This window comes from Ipomoea nil, unplaced genomic scaffold (assembly GCF_001879475.1).
Source record: "Ipomoea nil cultivar Tokyo-kokei standard unplaced genomic scaffold, Asagao_1.1 scaffold3238, whole genome shotgun sequence".
Taxonomy (NCBI): domain Eukaryota; kingdom Viridiplantae; phylum Streptophyta; class Magnoliopsida; order Solanales; family Convolvulaceae; genus Ipomoea; species Ipomoea nil.
This window is the reverse complement of record NW_017619666.1, coordinates 797,337-815,241: the sequence shown is the minus strand read 5'-3', so window position 1 is coordinate 815,241 and position 17,905 is coordinate 797,337. Positions and strand designations below refer to the sequence as shown.

Genomic DNA, 17,905 nt, shown 5'->3' with positions numbered 1-17,905 from the left:
CCGTCACTTCGGCGCTAGCATCCACGACTCGATCACGCTGCCTAAGTCTACTTGGTCAATTCCAGACATTGCGTCAAGGTAGCAGTTCCCCGGCTGAATACTTGGGCAAGGCGCAAACGATCGTGGAAGCGCTGGCTCTCGCCGGCCGGCCACTGTCCGAGGACGAACAGGTGTTGTATGTTTTGCGTGGGCTTCGTCCGGAATTCCGGGCAATGGCGAGCTCACTGACCGTCTCCGGCCACTCCGTTTCTCTGTCTCAACTTGCAGATCACCTGCAAGCACAGGAGTTTATTCACTCCGATGATTTTGCGGTTGACTCTGGCGCAGGCGGTTCCCCATCGGCCTTCTTTGCAGGTCGTGGCAGGCAGAATGGAGACACAGGTGGCCGGCAGAATTCCGGTGGTCGCGGTCGGCAGGGCCGTGGCAGAGGCAGCCGAGGGCGCGGTGGTACACCCCGATGTCAAATCTGCAGGTCACATGGCCATACGGCCGTTTATTGTTATAAGCGGTATGCAGATCGCCCAGCACCTCACGCCGCAGGCCATGCGAATGTCGCTGTATCCAATGAGCCGCAAATGCATCCGGTTGCCGATGCTTGGTACCCGGACACGGGTGCTTCTTCTCACGCGACTCCGGATGATCAGATGTTGCACCACTCCGAGGCCTACACCGGCGGGGATGTACTCACAGTCGGTAATGGCACAGGTTTGGGTGTTTCCCGTGTGGGTCATGCGGTTATCCCATCCCACTCAAAACGTTTAACAATGTCAAATGTTCTTCATGTCCCAAACTTAACTTTGCCATTATTATCAGTTTATCGTTTTACTAACGAAAACAACGTATATTTTGAGTTTCATAAAAGTTTCTTTCTTGTGAAGGATTGCAACACCCAAACGGTTCTTCTTAAAGGTTCCACTTCGGGCGGTCTATACAAGCTGTTGGTCCCGCAAACTCACTTTGCGTTTCTGTCCGCCCGGGCGTCGTCACGTGTGTGGCATCAAAGATTGGGTCACCCGCATCATCAAGTTCTACAACGTGTCCTAAAGAAGTGTCCAGTTGTGCCAAATAAAACCGATTTGTCAAAAGTTTGTACGGCGTGCCAGCTTGGAAAATCAGCACGTTTTCCATTAGATAGAGTTTCAAACACTAGCCAAAATATTTTAGATTTATTGTATACGGACATTTGGGGTCCGTCGTCTGTTATTAGCGATTCGGGTTTTCGTTATTTCGTTCTTTTTGTAGACGACTACTCGCGGTTTTGCTGGTTTTATCCGCTAAGATTAAAATCAGACATATATAAAACGTTTAATTTATTTCGGGCAATGGTGGAACGGCGGTTTTCCCGTTCCATCAAAGCCATCCAGTCCGACTTAGGGGGTGAATACCGTCGGCTTCATAATGTCTTTGAGTCTCTTGGCATAACTCACAGGCAGTCATGCGCCTATACACACGAACAAAATGGTCGTGTTGAGCGTCGGAATCGACACATTGTCGAAACCGGCTTAGCCCTACTGGCTGAAAGCTCAACTCCCCTACAATATTGGGATTACGCATTTGAAACAGCTGCCCATTTAATCAATTATTTACCATCTTCAGCCATACAGTTTCAAACACCTTATTCGCGTCTATATAATACTCAACCGTCATACAACTTTTTTCGGGTTTTTGGGTGCCGCTGTTATCCCCATCTACGGCCTTATAACCGTCACAAAATGGAATATCGGTCGGCACCGTGTGTGTTCTTAGGTTACCCAGTTTCTTATAGGGGATACCGCTGCTTAGACCTGACCACGGGAAAGATCTTTATCTGTCGTCATGTCCGGTTTGACGAGTCCACTTTCCCCTTTGCTATGCAGGCATCTATGCAGGTCACTACCGTGTAGCCTACCCCCACACCTTGGGGCTCCAGTCCCGTGCTTGTCAATACTCAGGCCCCACCACCGGCAATGGAGTTACCTTTGGCACAGGAACCGCCTCAAATGGCTATAGAGGCGGCCCCGGCTCCAACTCGGAGACAACGGAAGACTACTGCTAAAGCGTTCCAGAGTGAGGGGCATGTAATGCGCACTCGACGCAAGACTCGTGCGACGGATGAGCAGTTTCATGCTCTCACCGCCACCACAGATCCCACGTGTTACTCGCAAGCAGTAGGACATCCACAATGGCGGGATGCCATGGATCAGGAGTTTAATGCACTACTGCATAATAACACCTGGAAACTAGTCCCAGCAACGCCTAACATGAACGTCATCGGTTGCAAGTGGGTATTCCGCACAAAGCGTAAAGCTGATGGCTCAATAGAGCGCTATAAAGCGCGCTTGGTAACCAAAGGGTTCAACCAAGTAGCTGGTGAAGATTTTTTCGACACGTTCAGTCCGGTTGTTAAGCCGACCACTGTTCGAATTTTATTCTCTCTGGCAGTGTCTCGCAAATGGACCATGCGGCAGCTAGATGTCCACAATGCCTTCCTGAATGGGCATTTATCGGAGACTGTTTACATGAAACAGCCACCGGGATATGAGGATCCCACACATCCGGGTCACGTGTGTCACTTACAGCGTTCCCTTTATGGTTTGAAACAGGCACCGAGGGCGTGGTTTAAGCGTCTACATGAGTTCTTATTATCCACAGGGTTTCTGGGCTCCAAGACTGACGTATCATTATTCCACTACACCGATGGGGACTCAAGGGTGTTCTTGCTCGTCTATGTCGACGACATTATCATGTTCGGCAATGACTCGGCGTTAATTGACTTACTCCTTCGGCGTTTATCTTCTACCTTCAAAATCAGGGACCTGGGCAAGCCTACCTTTTTCCTGGGCATTGAAACTTTAGTCGACGGTGGTGGCTACCTCTTATCCCAACGAAGGTACATGGCGGATATCCTATCCCGCGCAGGTATGACCGACTGTAAAGTCTTGGCCACACCGGCATCAGTCACTCAACCGACAACGCCGTCACCGGAACCGTTTGATAACCCAACTCAATACCGCAGGATTGTTGGAGCCCTTCAGTATCTGACCATCACTAGACCGGATCTCTCATTTTCGGTTAACAGACTCTGCCAGTTCATGCACTCACCCACACAGGATCATTGGGGGCTGCTAAAACGAGTGCTTCGGTACGTCAAGGGTACCCTGGACTATGGGTTACGTCTATCTTCCTCGACATCTACAGCTCTACATGCCTTCTCAGACTCGGATTGGGCTGGGTGCCCTATAGATCGGAAATCCACTAGTGGCTATGCGGTCTTCCTTGGGTCTAATCTCATATCCTGGCTTTCACGCAAGCAGCGCACAGTAGCACGTTCCTCGACAGAAGCTGAGTACAAAGGGCTTGCTGACGTAGCAGCTGAAGTCACCTGGGTTATCTCCTTACTCCGAGAATTGGGTCTGCATTCTGGCAATCCAGCGACACTCTGGTGTGATAATCTGGGGGCCACGTATTTAGCGGCGAATCCAGTCTTCCACGCCAGGACAAAACACGTCGAGATCGATTTTCACTTTGTTCGTGATAAAGTAGCTTCAGGGGAATTCGTCGTCAACTTCGTCTCAACCAAGGATCAGCTAGCTGACATCTTCACCAAACCTTTGCCTGCTCCGCGGTTTCATGCTCTTAGGGACAAGCTCAATGTGGACAGCATCCACCCTTGTGCTTGAGGGGGTGTGTTAGTAATAATAATATTATATGTTTATATTATATGCTTTAGAGTCTATGGCTGTAATATAATCAAATAGTCATAGCCTTAATAATAGGAGAGTCTTCTGTTAACTCTCCTATAGGACTCTGTAGCTCTCTCTCTCTGTAACTGTTTTTGGTTCATTCAATTGAATTGATTGTTCATCGTCTCATCACTACTTAGCCACCAAGTCTCGCCATCTCGCCTCACAGGAGTCACAGCAACGCTGGTCTAAACAAGATTAGAAGAATAGACATAAAAAGACAGAAAAGCCCTTCTAATTCACGGTCAACAAACGGCTTCATTGACGGAGGATCAAAACTGTCCAACGACCAATAACAATGTCTACTAAGTGGCAATTTTTATTATGGAGGATGAAAAGTGTCAATGCCTCAATAAGTATAGGACCAAAAGTGGCATTAACTCCGGAATACAATACAAGAATATTTAGTTATGGTTATATTATTATTGTGCCTCACGACCATTATATACTAACAGTACTTGAAAAGAAACTAATAATAATAATAATATAATAATAATAATAATAATAATAATAATAATATAAGTGGTAATAATAATATCTAAAAGTAATTAAGTGTTAATAATAATAGTAAGAATATTAACGTAAGAGTTGTAACATAGAATAAATTGTAATAATTAATAACTATAGTCTAGGATTAAATTTGGAATTGTCAGGAAAGATAAACGACCTCTGGTGAAATTAACTCTTAAATAATTATATATTGATTTAAATATTCTTAATATATTACAACAATTCCATTCCGTGCATCGCACGGGTGAAAATACTAGTGTTATATAATATTATCATTATTAACACATATGTTTTGGATCAAGAATGAAATGGTTTTAAAATTATGATTTCAAATCATACTATCAAAATCCAAAACTAATGACGATAGTAAAGCTACAAATCATTGATCCATCAGTTCAAAAACTGATAATCGTTATTACTACAATAATTCTAATAATTATTAAATAACAATAATAACAGAATAATCAATTTTCTTAAACCTAACCGTACACAGGGACGGAGCTAGAAAATTAATTGAGTAGGGACGAAATTTAAATGTCGATAGAAATATCAATTACAAAATATCAAATCAGCATAATAAGATTAAAATACAAAATACTTTATAAATCTAATTGTAAAATGCAGAATACTAACCTCTGCGGCGCCGACGGGAGAAGAAGGGAGGAGCGAATTCGGGCGGAGACCAGTGCAACCGGACCAAGACCAACGCAGCCGAATGGAAACCGACGCAGCCGGACGACGACCAACGCAGCCGAACGGGGAGCCGGTTGGGGAGAGAGAATGCCGGAAGAGGAGCCGGCCGGAGCACCGCCGCTTGCCACCCTCACCCGAGAACCAGTGCCGCCATCCCTCCGCCGCCTCCCATAGCCGCAGCGCACCAACAGAGCATGCCAACAAGCAGGGAGAGAGAGAAGACAATGTCAGCTCCAGAGAGAGAGAGAGAGAGATTGCCCATCGAAAGCCGTGAAACCCAGCCTTATCACCATCTTCTCGTCTTGACGCCTCTCACCGTCGCTCGCCCACCGTCTGCCAGCCTCATCATTCGTCGAAAGGGCAGCGATGACGACGCTACCGCCGGGAACCCTGCTTCGTTGCAACCATCATCCTCACCTTCATTTCGTCGCAACCCCAAGTGAACTATAATGGCCTCACCTGAAGGTTCCAAGGACTACAGAATCCGACATTATAGACGGTGGCCACTGCTCCGTTGTCTCCGTTCTCGGCCACAACCACCCCACGATGTTGCTTACCCTTGACAAAGGCTCACTGAAAAACGTAAACAACAACAATTCCAGGCAAGAACAGTAACAAATCCAGGTATATTTGAAAATAAATATAGACAGTAATATTTTTTTGTTCCAACATATGCATAGTAATATACTTGTAAGGTAAAAATCACTCTCACAGAGCACAAATTATGTATATATACATATATGCACAGTGATTTGCAAAAGTTTATATATAGATGTACACTGGAAAATTGCTACAATTCGATTAGCAACAATATTCGTATAGCATATATATTTTATACAAAATTTTTATACAAAATATATGTCATGCAATTTTGACGAACTAGGCTGATGTGAGCTTAATTGTGCATATTTCTACTTTTCTAGTGTTGGTTGGAACGTATTTGTTGGGTCTAAGTTCATGGAAATGCTACATTAATTGCATATTTCCTTGTTTTATTATTTAATTATGATTTACAATACGACGCGAACTTCTTCTACAAAAATGATTGTAGGTCTAAACAAAAAAAGATTTTAAAAAATGGAATTCATGTGGAAAATACCAATTAAGTCATTACAAGAAAAAAAAAAAAAAAAAAAAAAAAAAAAAAAAAGGGTCCTAACTCATTATCGAATCAAAAAGATAATTTTCAAAAATGCTATAGATATGATCTTTTATCATATAAATCCATTAATAATGAAAATAAAGGTGACTTGATTTTATATAGATCAATCCCAAGTAACTAAAAGGCAAGCGGTTTCTGATGATAATTACAACATGTCGCAAAACTCCTTGTTTGCGATAACAGGAAGTATCCCTATCAATATTTTTATAGGAAGAATAGAAAGGGTATATATTCCATATATAGAAAAAAAAATCTTAATAGAAAATATTTTAATTGGAAAAATATCTATTTTGATCTTAGAAAAAAAAAATGGCTATTGAATCCTGGGTCGCGGTAAGTCCAAACACTAATCAAAAGACTCGAATGGGACTAATAATTTTCAATTAATTGATCCAATTGATAAAGAAGAAGAGGAAGAGATCAATCCCAGCAGTAATCAAAAGACTTCAATTGGGACTAATAAGGATGAAATATTTTATGCAATTGATAAAGAAGAAGAGGAAGAGATCAATCCCGAAGAAGAGATTTACGATGTTTGTTAGTGTTTTGGAAGTATTATAGGTCAATTGCAAGAGCAAGGAACCATTATAGGTCAAGTGCAAGAGCAATGGAAGTTCTAAGACAAGTTTGGAGCAAAAGTGGACCGAAGGGCAAGTACACAGGAAACTCGACGCGTCCAAAATTTCCAGTAACTATTCAGTTCGTGTATCAAAGGCATGATCACAGCTGTGTGGACCACGGTCCACACAATAACAATTGCTTCACTTTATTTATTCTATAAATGATCGAATAAATAGCATGCTCTCTTGCTTTAACTAATGTAATTATTAAGACGAATTGTCACACTACTTTTACTTATATTAAAAGTTCTATTGAACATAACAGTAAATTAAAAATTAAAACATATTTTTTTAGAAAAATAATTCTAGTAGAAAATATGAGAAAAGAGAAAAAACAAAAGATTTCATTGAGGCAGAGGAGTAACAAAGTAACAACTAATAATTTTAAATTGATAGGTTCTCCATTACATACTCAATTTTTCCATTACAAATTTATTTATTTATTTATTTATTTTAATAGATTCTTTCTAAATACTTTTAAAGTAAAATATAATCATATATATCAGTTACAATTGTCACAATTACAAGCGATGGGCTGCCAGGTACAAACGATAAGATTGCATTTGAGATGATGACAACACAACTTTTTTATGCACCTCTTCGGAATAGATCTATTACAACACGTGCAGATCAGACACCTTGGGAGATTACCTAATTGTCGCCGCCCAAAGACATCGCCGATATCTCTGAACTCCATTTTTGTTCCCGCAACTGGTAGTAGCTCTTCTTCTACCTCTTCTATTAATGATAAATTGAATGAGGATTTCTCCAGTGGTTCAGCACCTGAATGCATTATATTTTATCACAATTGTATGTTACTATTAATATAAATATAATTTAATACCTTTGGCTATTAATAAATTTTGTAAATTATATTAAATGAAATAATAAACATGGTCACCTGCAGCAATAATAACCAAGAAGAAGACTAAAGCCAACATGGATGACGCTGTTGGGGGATTCATGGTTGTTTACAGAAACTTAGAGGAGAAGATGGTATTATAGTGAGAGTAGGATTTGGGAAATAATGTATTTTTGGAAGGGTTTTGTAGTCAATTCATGACTTAATTCTTCAAATCTATTAATATGACTTAATTCTTCAAATCTATTAATATAGTAGTATATCACTATATTGATACTCCATAGTAATCAATATATATTATAGTAATTGAGTTAATTCCATCCGAGGTCCTCCAAATTTAGTGGTTTTGCCACGTTTAGTCCTAAACTTTCAAATTGACCATTTGTGGTCCTTCGATTTTCAAATTTAACCATTCGTGGTCCAAGTTAACCACCCATGGCCCTTCAAGTTTTGAAATTTAACCAGTCGTGGTCCTCTTGAAAGGACCATGATTGGTTAAAATTTAATATTTAAAGGACCATGTGTGGTAACTTGGATCGCGAATGGTTAAATTTAAAATTTGAAGGACCACAGATGGTCAATTTGAATGTTTAGGACTAAACGTGGCAAAATCACTATACTCGGAGGACCTCAGATGGTATTAACTCTATACTAATTAATTACCATTTAGGGAAAATTACTATACTAGGTACATTAATTTCTATATTATGTATTGTGTTAATTCCATTTTTGTATTAGAATTGTAGGTGTCATTCCACTTTTAGTCTTTTTTTAGAACACACCCTTTTTGTCCTAGTATTATTGTGGCATGAGCATTTTTTTTATTTTTATCAAAAAATTGTTTAAATTCCTTTAAATACAAGGGCATTTCGATCTTCAAAAAGAAATTTTTCAAAAAAAAAAAGTAAAAAATAAAAATATAGCGGGTCAACCCACTTTGTTAAAAAAAAACAAAAACAAAAAAAAAAGGATCAAAATGTCCTTGTATTTAATGTTATCTCAACGATTTTGTTGACGGAGTACATGTTCTAATAAAACAAAAGTACTAACAGGGTGTTTGGTTGGAGGGAATTTAAATTTCATTCTCACTTAATTCCCACCTAATTCCAAAGGTCACTAAATTCTTTAGTTTGGTTGGAAGGAATTGTAATTCCCTCATTTTCATGTGATTAAAATCCCATGCCCCCCTTGGGATTTTAATTCCATGGATTTTAGGAAGAAAAGAAAATAATGATGAGACAAAATTACCCCTCTTTTTAACCTAAAATTGATGTCTGACAACAATAATGGACATTTTGAACTTTATACTACTTATTCCCTTTCAATTCCCATGTATACCAAACATTGGAATTGAAATTCCAAACAATTTTATTCCTGTAAACCAAACATTGGAATTTTAATTCTCACTTTATTCCTAGTAATTTATCTCCCATAAAATTGCAATTCATTTCCCACATAATTCCCTACCTCCAACCAAACACCCCATAAAAGTGGACTACCACCTATAAATTTATGACAGAAATAAAATTAATTCTTATGTATTAATTAATATACACTAATAGTGACAGTTACTACTTTATATTTATATATTTCTATATTATATAATTGTATTACTGTAATACGCTTAATAATTACTATAACATGTATTAATATGTTACAGGTTCTATATTCTATTACTATATTACTCTTACAAATTACTATAATTTGTAACTAGTTTTTGCCCCGTGAGATGCACGGCATAAAATTTAAGTAACTTTATATTGATAATATTTTTAAAACAATAAAATAAAATATTAATCAGAAAATTAAAACTTATTCTGAAATGTATTTTTCTTTAACAATACTAAATTGGTTGTTATATCGAACATCACATACTGTTAGCATATATTATAAAGAATTAGGTATGTTATAACCACATGAGATTTAAAAAGTGTACATTAAAATAATTTTATATATATATATATATATATATATATATATATATATATATATATATATATATATATATATATATATATATACACACACACACACACACACACACACACAAACACACACACACACACATTTTTATAAAAAAAAATTTTAAAATTAGGAAATCAAACAATATACAATAAAAAATTATGAAATTAAATTTTTTATATATAAAAACATTTATTAATATGATTTGCAATTAAAGCCTATAGTACATATACTTGACAATATATAAATAAAAAATACAGTATCATCATCATACATTGAAACTAACTACGAAAATCTTTTCTTAAACATTGCTTAATAATAATAATTATATACGTACAACATATATAAATCTAAACTAAATATGACATATTTCATGACATGAAAGAAAATATAAAACATGCAATGCTAAGCCCAATAAACATTTAATTATCTATCCATATAACCCAGTTACGTTGCATTTCAGCCCAATACCCGAGCCCATTAACCCAATTATAAAACCTGATTACCAAACCCTAATCCATATTTTTTGACGATTGCGCTTCCGTCTACTTTGTTGCGTTCGTCATTCTCTCTAAAATGTTCACTGACTTACGCGAACCTTCTCTGTTTCTGGCTTCTTGACACACTCGATTTTAAATCATCGCACGTCCAAGTAATCCACTGTTAAAAAACTTTTCAGATAATCTGACCGTAGCTTTTGGCCGTTGTGGAATTGCTTTCTTCCCCAAATGCCGATCTGAAAAATCGGGTGACCGGAGCAGATCTAAAACAAACTAATAAATACAGTATCATCTTAACGAAATTAAGAAATACATCATATTTTCTAATTACTTAATATCAATTCAATAATTATTTGTTTAAACTTACTCGTCTCTCCAATATTATTGTTCATGCAACTTATTTAAATTTAAAAAAAAAAACTTTTTTTCAATTTAGTAACTGATTTAGTAACTTTTTTAAAAAAAAATTCCCTCTCAAAACTATATTAGAATGAACAATTAAATTGTTGTCATTCAACAAAATTTTAAGAATAAAAAAATAGGTTAATCTTATTTTTTAAAATCGGATAATCTAATTTTTTTTCAGTAAACAATAAATTAATTTATATAATAAAATGTTAACTTAAAAATACTTGAATGTATTACCTGCTTCATCATTAAATAACAATAATTGTAGATTAACATGTATTGAAAATAGATAAGTATGCTGCATTATATACCTTAAAATGATGCAATTTCATTTAATTGGTAGTTAATACCTTAAAATGATGCAATTTCATTTAGGTGGGAAATTGATTGGCAAAAAACATTTTGCTATTATATAGAGTAAGATAAGATTATAAGCTATAGGTCAACAAACTTGAATACAATCTTTTTAATTAAGTTTTGAGTGCATTCTCAAGCTTATTAAATACCGCCCAAAGTTCTTAATAATAATGAAAATGTCACAATGCTTTTTCCTTGTTTCCCATATTTCTAGTTGTTGATGAATCTAGATCGAAGAGATTCATCATCATTATATATATACTAGTTTTTTACGCATATTACGCGATTGGAATAATGCCTAATGCTTTTTTTAAATAAGTATTTTAATGTATATCAAGGCAAGATTATATTAGAATTGTTCATGCATAGATAATTGAATGTTGAATTTACATATTTAAATTGGTAATTCTAAGTTTACAAATGCAAGATAATATAGTCAAGATCGAATATAATTGCCAATAAAATAATTGTATGGGTATGGTTGAAACCAAATACGGGACATAAGGGAGAGCAAATAAAAATTAAAACATAAAATATTAAATATATACTAATATTGTTTGAAGAGATTCCGGCAGTAGGATTTGTGGTTAGAGTTCTATTAAGACTTTAATATTAGAATTTTATTAATGTTGTAGTTATAATTCTATATTAGACTCTAATATTAGAATTAGACTAACGGTGAATTAACGGTACTTAATGGAAAATTTAACGGATCGGATAATCATATAATTAGGGATAAATTAGGAAATCTCAAGGAAAAACTAAAATCTGAACAATCTCAACTATTCATTTGATTTAATAATTTGACGGTCATTTTTTCTACCCAATGTTTATAATTAAATAAATATTTGAAAGTATATAAATGCAATATTATATATGAGAAGTTCAACATAAATAATTTAATGACTAATTTATTTATTTAAATATGTAATAATTCATAGTATATGAATACAATGTAATATAGAAGATTCATTATAATTGTTACTAAACTTTTTTAAATAGTAACCAAGTATTTTTGTTGTAAAGGATTCTAATATATTTAATGAATGCACATATATACAAGACCAATGAATGAAATCAACGGTACCAGTCCTTTAGGTGTTTTCATGGTATTAATAAAATACTTGGTAAATAAATATATAGCATTATTTTGTATTATAACTTTGATATTTAATTTAAAAAAAATAGTGCACAAAAAAGATAATAGACATTGTAGTGAATATAATCAATTGATGAATTTGAATGTAAAGAATTTTTACATTGGAGAAAAATAGAGACAATATAACTAATGAAATTATTTCTCTTAATTAATTTATTGATAATGAATAATTTTTTTTAATAAAGACATTCTAGGGACAATGTAGCGAATATAACCAATTGATGAATTTGAATTTTGAATGTAAGAATTTTTATATTGGAGAAAAATAAAGACAATATAACTAATGAAATTATTTCTCTTATTTAATTTGTTGATAATTAATAAAAAAAAAATTTTGAATAATTGTATTGTAGACACATAATTCTAAATTAAAGAAATGCATATGTATTTTTTTTTGTTGTAGTTACTAAATTATTATTTAATTTAATAAGAGTAAAATAGAGTACTAATTATGCCAACTTTGATTGGGATGTGGTTTGAACCTAAGATCTATTTTATTAAAATCAATGAGTAAGTTAATAGTGAACTAACAGAAATTAAGAAAAAAGATAATATTTAACGGAAAAGTTAACGGATAATCATATTCATTACGGATAAATTAGGAAATCTTAAGAAAAAATTAAAATCTGATCAATGTGAGCCATTCATTTGATTAAAAAATTTGACCGCCATTTTTTCTATACATTATAGGCCTAACTCTCTTGGGCTCTTATTAGTATAGTAGATTTTATTAGTATATATATATATATATATATATATATATATATAGAATTGAGTTCAAATGAGGACAAATATATTATAGAGGATTGTGAGGACAGATGTAGTGTGTGCCATTAGCCTGTATGTCGTGTGCATGACCGAATGAAGTTGTGTGCCACAGTTTGTATGTCGCGGGCATAGATTTGTTAATTAATAGAGTCTGAGTTCGAAACCTGATGTTTACATATATTCTTGTGTGCCATTATTTATTAAATTGTGTGCCTAATATTGAATTGTTGTGTGCCCATTATTTGTCCTCACAGTCCTCTATATATTGTTGTCCTCATTTGAACTCAACCCTATATATATATATATATATATATATATATATATATATATATATATTTGGAAAGACATGATCCCGTGTATGTATATAAAATCAAGATCAAGTGAATACAAGTCTCTCTCTATAAAATGTGAGATTGAGGATCATATGAAAATTCATCCCCACATGAGAATTAATAACTAATCCGGATCTTTGATTTTTTGTCCGTGTATGGTCATCATTTTTAGATTTGTTGAATTATTTATTTACATATATTTATGGAGGGATGAATTATATTTTTTGTGCATTTAGAATCATGATATTATTATCCGTGGATGTTATGCATGACTTTAGGAGGTATATTTTTGGTAGGATTATATTGTTGGTAGGATTATATGGTTAATTAGCCGCATGAATTTAGGGTGTTGACTTTTAATCATAGCCATTGATTTCTTGATTTCTACATTTTAGATTTGTTCTCATGTTCTCATGTTCTCATGTGTGGAAGGGTTCGCATAGGAAAATCACCCTATGTATATCACTTCGAATCTTAGGCCCTGTTAGGTAAAATAGTTAGTTTATCAGCCAATTTTGGTTTATTTGACCACTATTAATTGTTTGACTTGGTTAAAAAAATCCATATAAATGTTTGGTTAATTAGTGTAATTTTGCATATTCTCAGTATATGGATATTGATTTAGTTTCTAACAAACAGAATATTGGACTGACTGGCTCAGATGCTCAAATGATCAGTCATCCAGATAAAATAGCAGATAAATTGAAAAGCGGAAGACTAAGGCAGAAAGTAAATCAGCACATATGTTTGTTTACTCAGTTCGATACAGTGTGTATCTATATCTGAGGGACGATCACAGAGGCGTCCAATCCATTAACTCATAATCCAATGTACAAAGGTAGAGAAAAAACAATCTCACCCAAGTGCCCCACACAAGGTCAGTACCCAGTCTACAAAGGTTTAGTGGATTGTTGAAGTCGGAGAGCCACGCATGCAGAAGTCCAATGAAATCCCTTCAATTGGAGAGCTAACTCTGATGCAGTCCGCTTCAATGACGCAGTCCCACGTTGTTCCCGCAACTGAGTGATCTTCGCGTCCTATCGTTTAAGCAACGTTGATACTTCTCAAGTTCTTCGATCTTCATAATCACCAAGAACTTATTGTCTTGAGAAGAGGCATGACAACCAGAGATGTGTATTTTGTTTAGTATAGAGTGTTGCGGCTTCAATCAATGCAACCCTAATTCTTGAACGAACGAGGATATATATACTTCTTTGATTTGGACACTCTCCAAATATATCTCTAATTGTAGATGTAGGACTTTTTGTGAAGAAAGAAATCTTTAAGATTCGGTCCATACCTTTCACGCTGATCCGCTGATATTCTTTCCAAAACTGTCATCTCAAAACCGCGTCCCAGCTTTTTAGAAAATTTCCCTTTATCAGATCTTCAGTGGCTTGATCTAGCAGTGCGTCTGTTGATTGTACTGATCAGTCAGTCTTCTTTAAGGACAAACAGACACCAAGCTAAACCCTATCTTAATTTTCCATAATAATATTGCCAATTATATGTTGGGGTTTTTCTTGCAAAAATAAACACTAATAAACTCCCCCTTTGGCTATTATTTGGCAAAACAACTCAACTAAGGATAAAACATCTTAGCTAAAGATAGAGAAGTGCATAATAATAACAAAAAAAAATATTGGTAACAGTTTAGTAAAGGAAATATTGTTTGATTTATAACCCACAAAGTCATCAGCACACAAGCCGTGCTGGATAAAAACATAGAGCAGACCAATCTTCACAAAAACACGCTCAGACAGGGCCAGAAGGTACTTCAAGCAACCACAAAACACTGCACCATCACAATCACAAAAACTCCCCCTGAGTTATAGCACTCCCCCTTTTTGCCAAAGATAGACAAAGGACACGTTAAGCATTAGAGGGACCTTCACTGTCAGTCTTCACATTGTCAGCAGCAGCAGACTCAGACAAACGCATTCGAAGTAAAAAAGTTGCAAGTCCAGTGCGAGCCGCATTAAGCTGATTTGAGATAATATTACTCACAGTCTCCAGCTCAGACACACGAGCCTTCAGTCGCAGGGACAGCTGCACATCTCGAGCATATGGGGTATCCTCAACAGCAGTATCAGCCTCAGAAGTATGCGGAGCATCAACAGGCGTAACATCCCGGATATGTTTGCCAGTCAAAAGGCGTGGATCCACAGTATACAGCAGAGAAGGACCAATGATCTCACTTTGCATCGGAATCAAACCCTGGGAAGTTAGCACACCAAAAATGAGATTAGGATACGGAAGTCTTACCTTCTGTTCCCTGGGATGTATCAATGTGAGAATATGATAGAAGATCCATCTCCCTAGATCAATGGTCATCTTGGTGCCAACTCGAAACAGAAGAGCAGTTAGATTCTTTCCGACTGTATGAAAATGTGCTGATGGAAGCCAGTTGTGCAAAGCAATCCGATGTAGAATAACAAACTTGGAGGTAAATTGAGAGCTGGACAAGGTATCATTATCACCAGTTGGCCATACAGGTGTCAGTCCTCCAGTGAGGGTCTTCGCAACCAAATCCCAGTCAAAAATTTCTTCTTCTTCAACTGTCTTCAACCCATAGTACTGATTAATCATGTCTGGTTCGAACACATACCACTTACCCCTAATGAAGATTTGCTGGCACTTCTCACTAGTAAGATTATCAATGTCCTCATTTAGGTTGCAGTAAAATTCGTAAGTCAACAACTTTGAGTAAGAACAAATGGATGTCACTGTCTTCAGTAGACCAACCTCACTTAGCAGAGGCAATACATCACAGACTGAATTCAATTGATTCTCATGTTGGAATGGAAGGATCATGTGTCGGACGTATCACTTTGTATGGCTCAGGTATTGAAGCAGAGGGTAATCCCGCAAAGTGACGAATATGGTCTAGGCTCTCAGCCAGATTGGAAGATGTATAGACAGGGACACCATCAATTGACTGTTCAGCAATAGTCACAACAGACTCCTTTTGTGGATTTTCAACTGGACACTTCTCAACAGAGGGCTTATCAGATAGAGTAGACTCAGGGTTAACAGAAACCACAGAACGATCAACATCCGAAGAATACACAACTAGACTTAACTTTTCAATATCATCAAAATTGGGAACAATCCCCTCAGATTTAGTCACAAGAACAGTTTTTACAGACTCAGATTTTACAATTAGCAACTGGGGTGAATCATCAGATATAATAGGCTTAGCAGGCAGTAAGAGTTCTGCAGACTCTGGACTAATATCAGACTTCTCAATAGGTAGCTCAAACTCATCATCAACAGATAACAACTCAGAAGGCTTATCAGGAGAAATTTGAATAGAAGTGTCAGAAGTATTAGACCTGTTTTGTAGAAACTCAATTCGGCGCTTAGCTTCCTCCTGGGCAACTTCAAGATATAAAGGATGTGCTTCTGCCCGTCGCCGAGAAATTTCCTCCCATTCCAGAGCCCTTTGTGCAAAGAATTTGAGGAATGCCCCTGCACGATTCCCATCTTCTGGTTCGTCAATAGAGGCTGGGCTTATATCATCGTCTGCTTCAGAAGCCATCAACAAAAGATTGCTTGCATCATCGTCTGACCAATTTTCATAGAACTCAGGGTAGTCAGATATCACCATGATAAGGATCTCGTCTCGAAGAACAGTGTCTAACTTCAGCTTCTTCTTCATTGCTAGTTGGAGAAGCGTATTCACATGCTTCCGAGCACTTTCTGGTGAGTGATTTTTTCTTCCCAACTTGATAATGATGTTTCTCACTGCATCGACCATATCTGAAAGAGAGGGTGCGGAAAAACCCTAGGCAGAGATATTTGAAGGATGGTTTACAGAGAACAGAGTTGTGTTGAGGACTTCTTTTCACTAAGAACGATCAGATGAAAGATATAATCCCAACGATGAGGAACGATAATTAATGCGGCTGACAGGATGCATGCAGCGATGAAGTGATTGATGCAACAGTATTGTTCATTTTTAGGGATAAAACGGAAGATTTGAAATTTGAAAAAAAAAAAGGCAATTTAATTTGGGTAAGCAAGGTTAAGATATTTACTTAACAATACAGAATAGGGTAAATTTAGGAAGTCAAATATTGGAATTTTGACTCCAGGCTGAGAAAACCAAACACCCTTCTTCTGATTTACCGTTCTGCCTTAACAATCCATCCCGCAGATCCCCAGAGCAGATCTGAGAATCTCAAACCGATTTGCGTGTAGAGGCTTAGTCAGTATGTCTGCCAGTTGCTTATCTGTCTGAATATATTCCAACTCTATCTCTTTTGCTTCGACCAAATCTCTGATATAGTGATGCCTTATATCAATACGTTTGGTCCTGGAGTGTTGAACTGGATTCTTTGAAATGTTTATTGCACTGATATTGTCACAGTAAAGTGTCATAGAATTTTGAGAGAGACCATAATCCAGCAGCATCTGGTTCATCCAGACAAGTTGAGTGCAACATCCTCCAGCTGCTATGTATTCTGCCTCAGATGTACTCATGGAAATTGAATTCTGTTTCTTACTTAGCCATGATACTAAGTTCTTCCCAACAAAGAAGCATCCACCAGATGTGCTTTTTTCTGTCGTCAATATATCCTGCCCAATCAGCATCGCAATATGCAATCAGACTCAGTTCACTGTCCTTGGTGTTAGTGATATTATATTCTTAGTATAATAATGTGTAGTATTATTCTTGTACATATAGGATTGATTTAGTCTTATAGTCTGCACCTATTGTGTAGGGTTAGTTAGATAGTTATTCTATCCCTTTTGTATCTCTGTAACTGTCTGAGTTTGAATCAACGTGAAACATTCACTCATCTGGTATCAGCTAGCCAGGTTGGATTTTTCTCTCTCCTCTCCCC

General features: G+C 36.3%; 1 protein-coding gene across 1 annotated transcript; it reads right to left on the bottom strand.

The window, feature by feature from the left end:
• Positions 1 to 14,927: 14,927 nt before the first annotated feature.
• On the bottom strand, positions 14,928 to 16,815 carry LOC109168971. Its single transcript, XM_019317852.1, has 3 exons — positions 15,886 to 16,815; positions 15,321 to 15,785; positions 14,928 to 15,272 (listed from the first exon to the last, which is right to left on the bottom strand). The coding sequence occupies exons 1-3, from the start codon at positions 16,813 to 16,815 to the stop codon at positions 14,928 to 14,930; spliced, it is 1,740 nt and encodes a 579-aa protein (XP_019173397.1).
• Positions 16,816 to 17,905: the final 1,090 nt, after the last annotated feature.

What these genes read in the sequence shown, in the direction of transcription:
- LOC109168971 (XM_019317852.1), bottom strand. Translation starts at nt 16,815, where the DNA reads ATGGTCGATGCAGTGAGAAACATCATTATCAAGTTGGGAAGAAAAAAT. An exon ending in CAATACCTGAGCCATACAAA is followed by an intron (nt 15,786 to 15,885) that starts GTGATACGTCCG and finishes GGTCTACTGAAG; the next exon opens with ACAGTGACATCCATTTGTTC. An exon ending in TACATCCCAGGGAACAGAAG is followed by an intron (nt 15,273 to 15,320) that starts GTAAGACTTCCG and finishes CTAACTTCCCAG; the next exon opens with GGTTTGATTCCGATGCAAAG.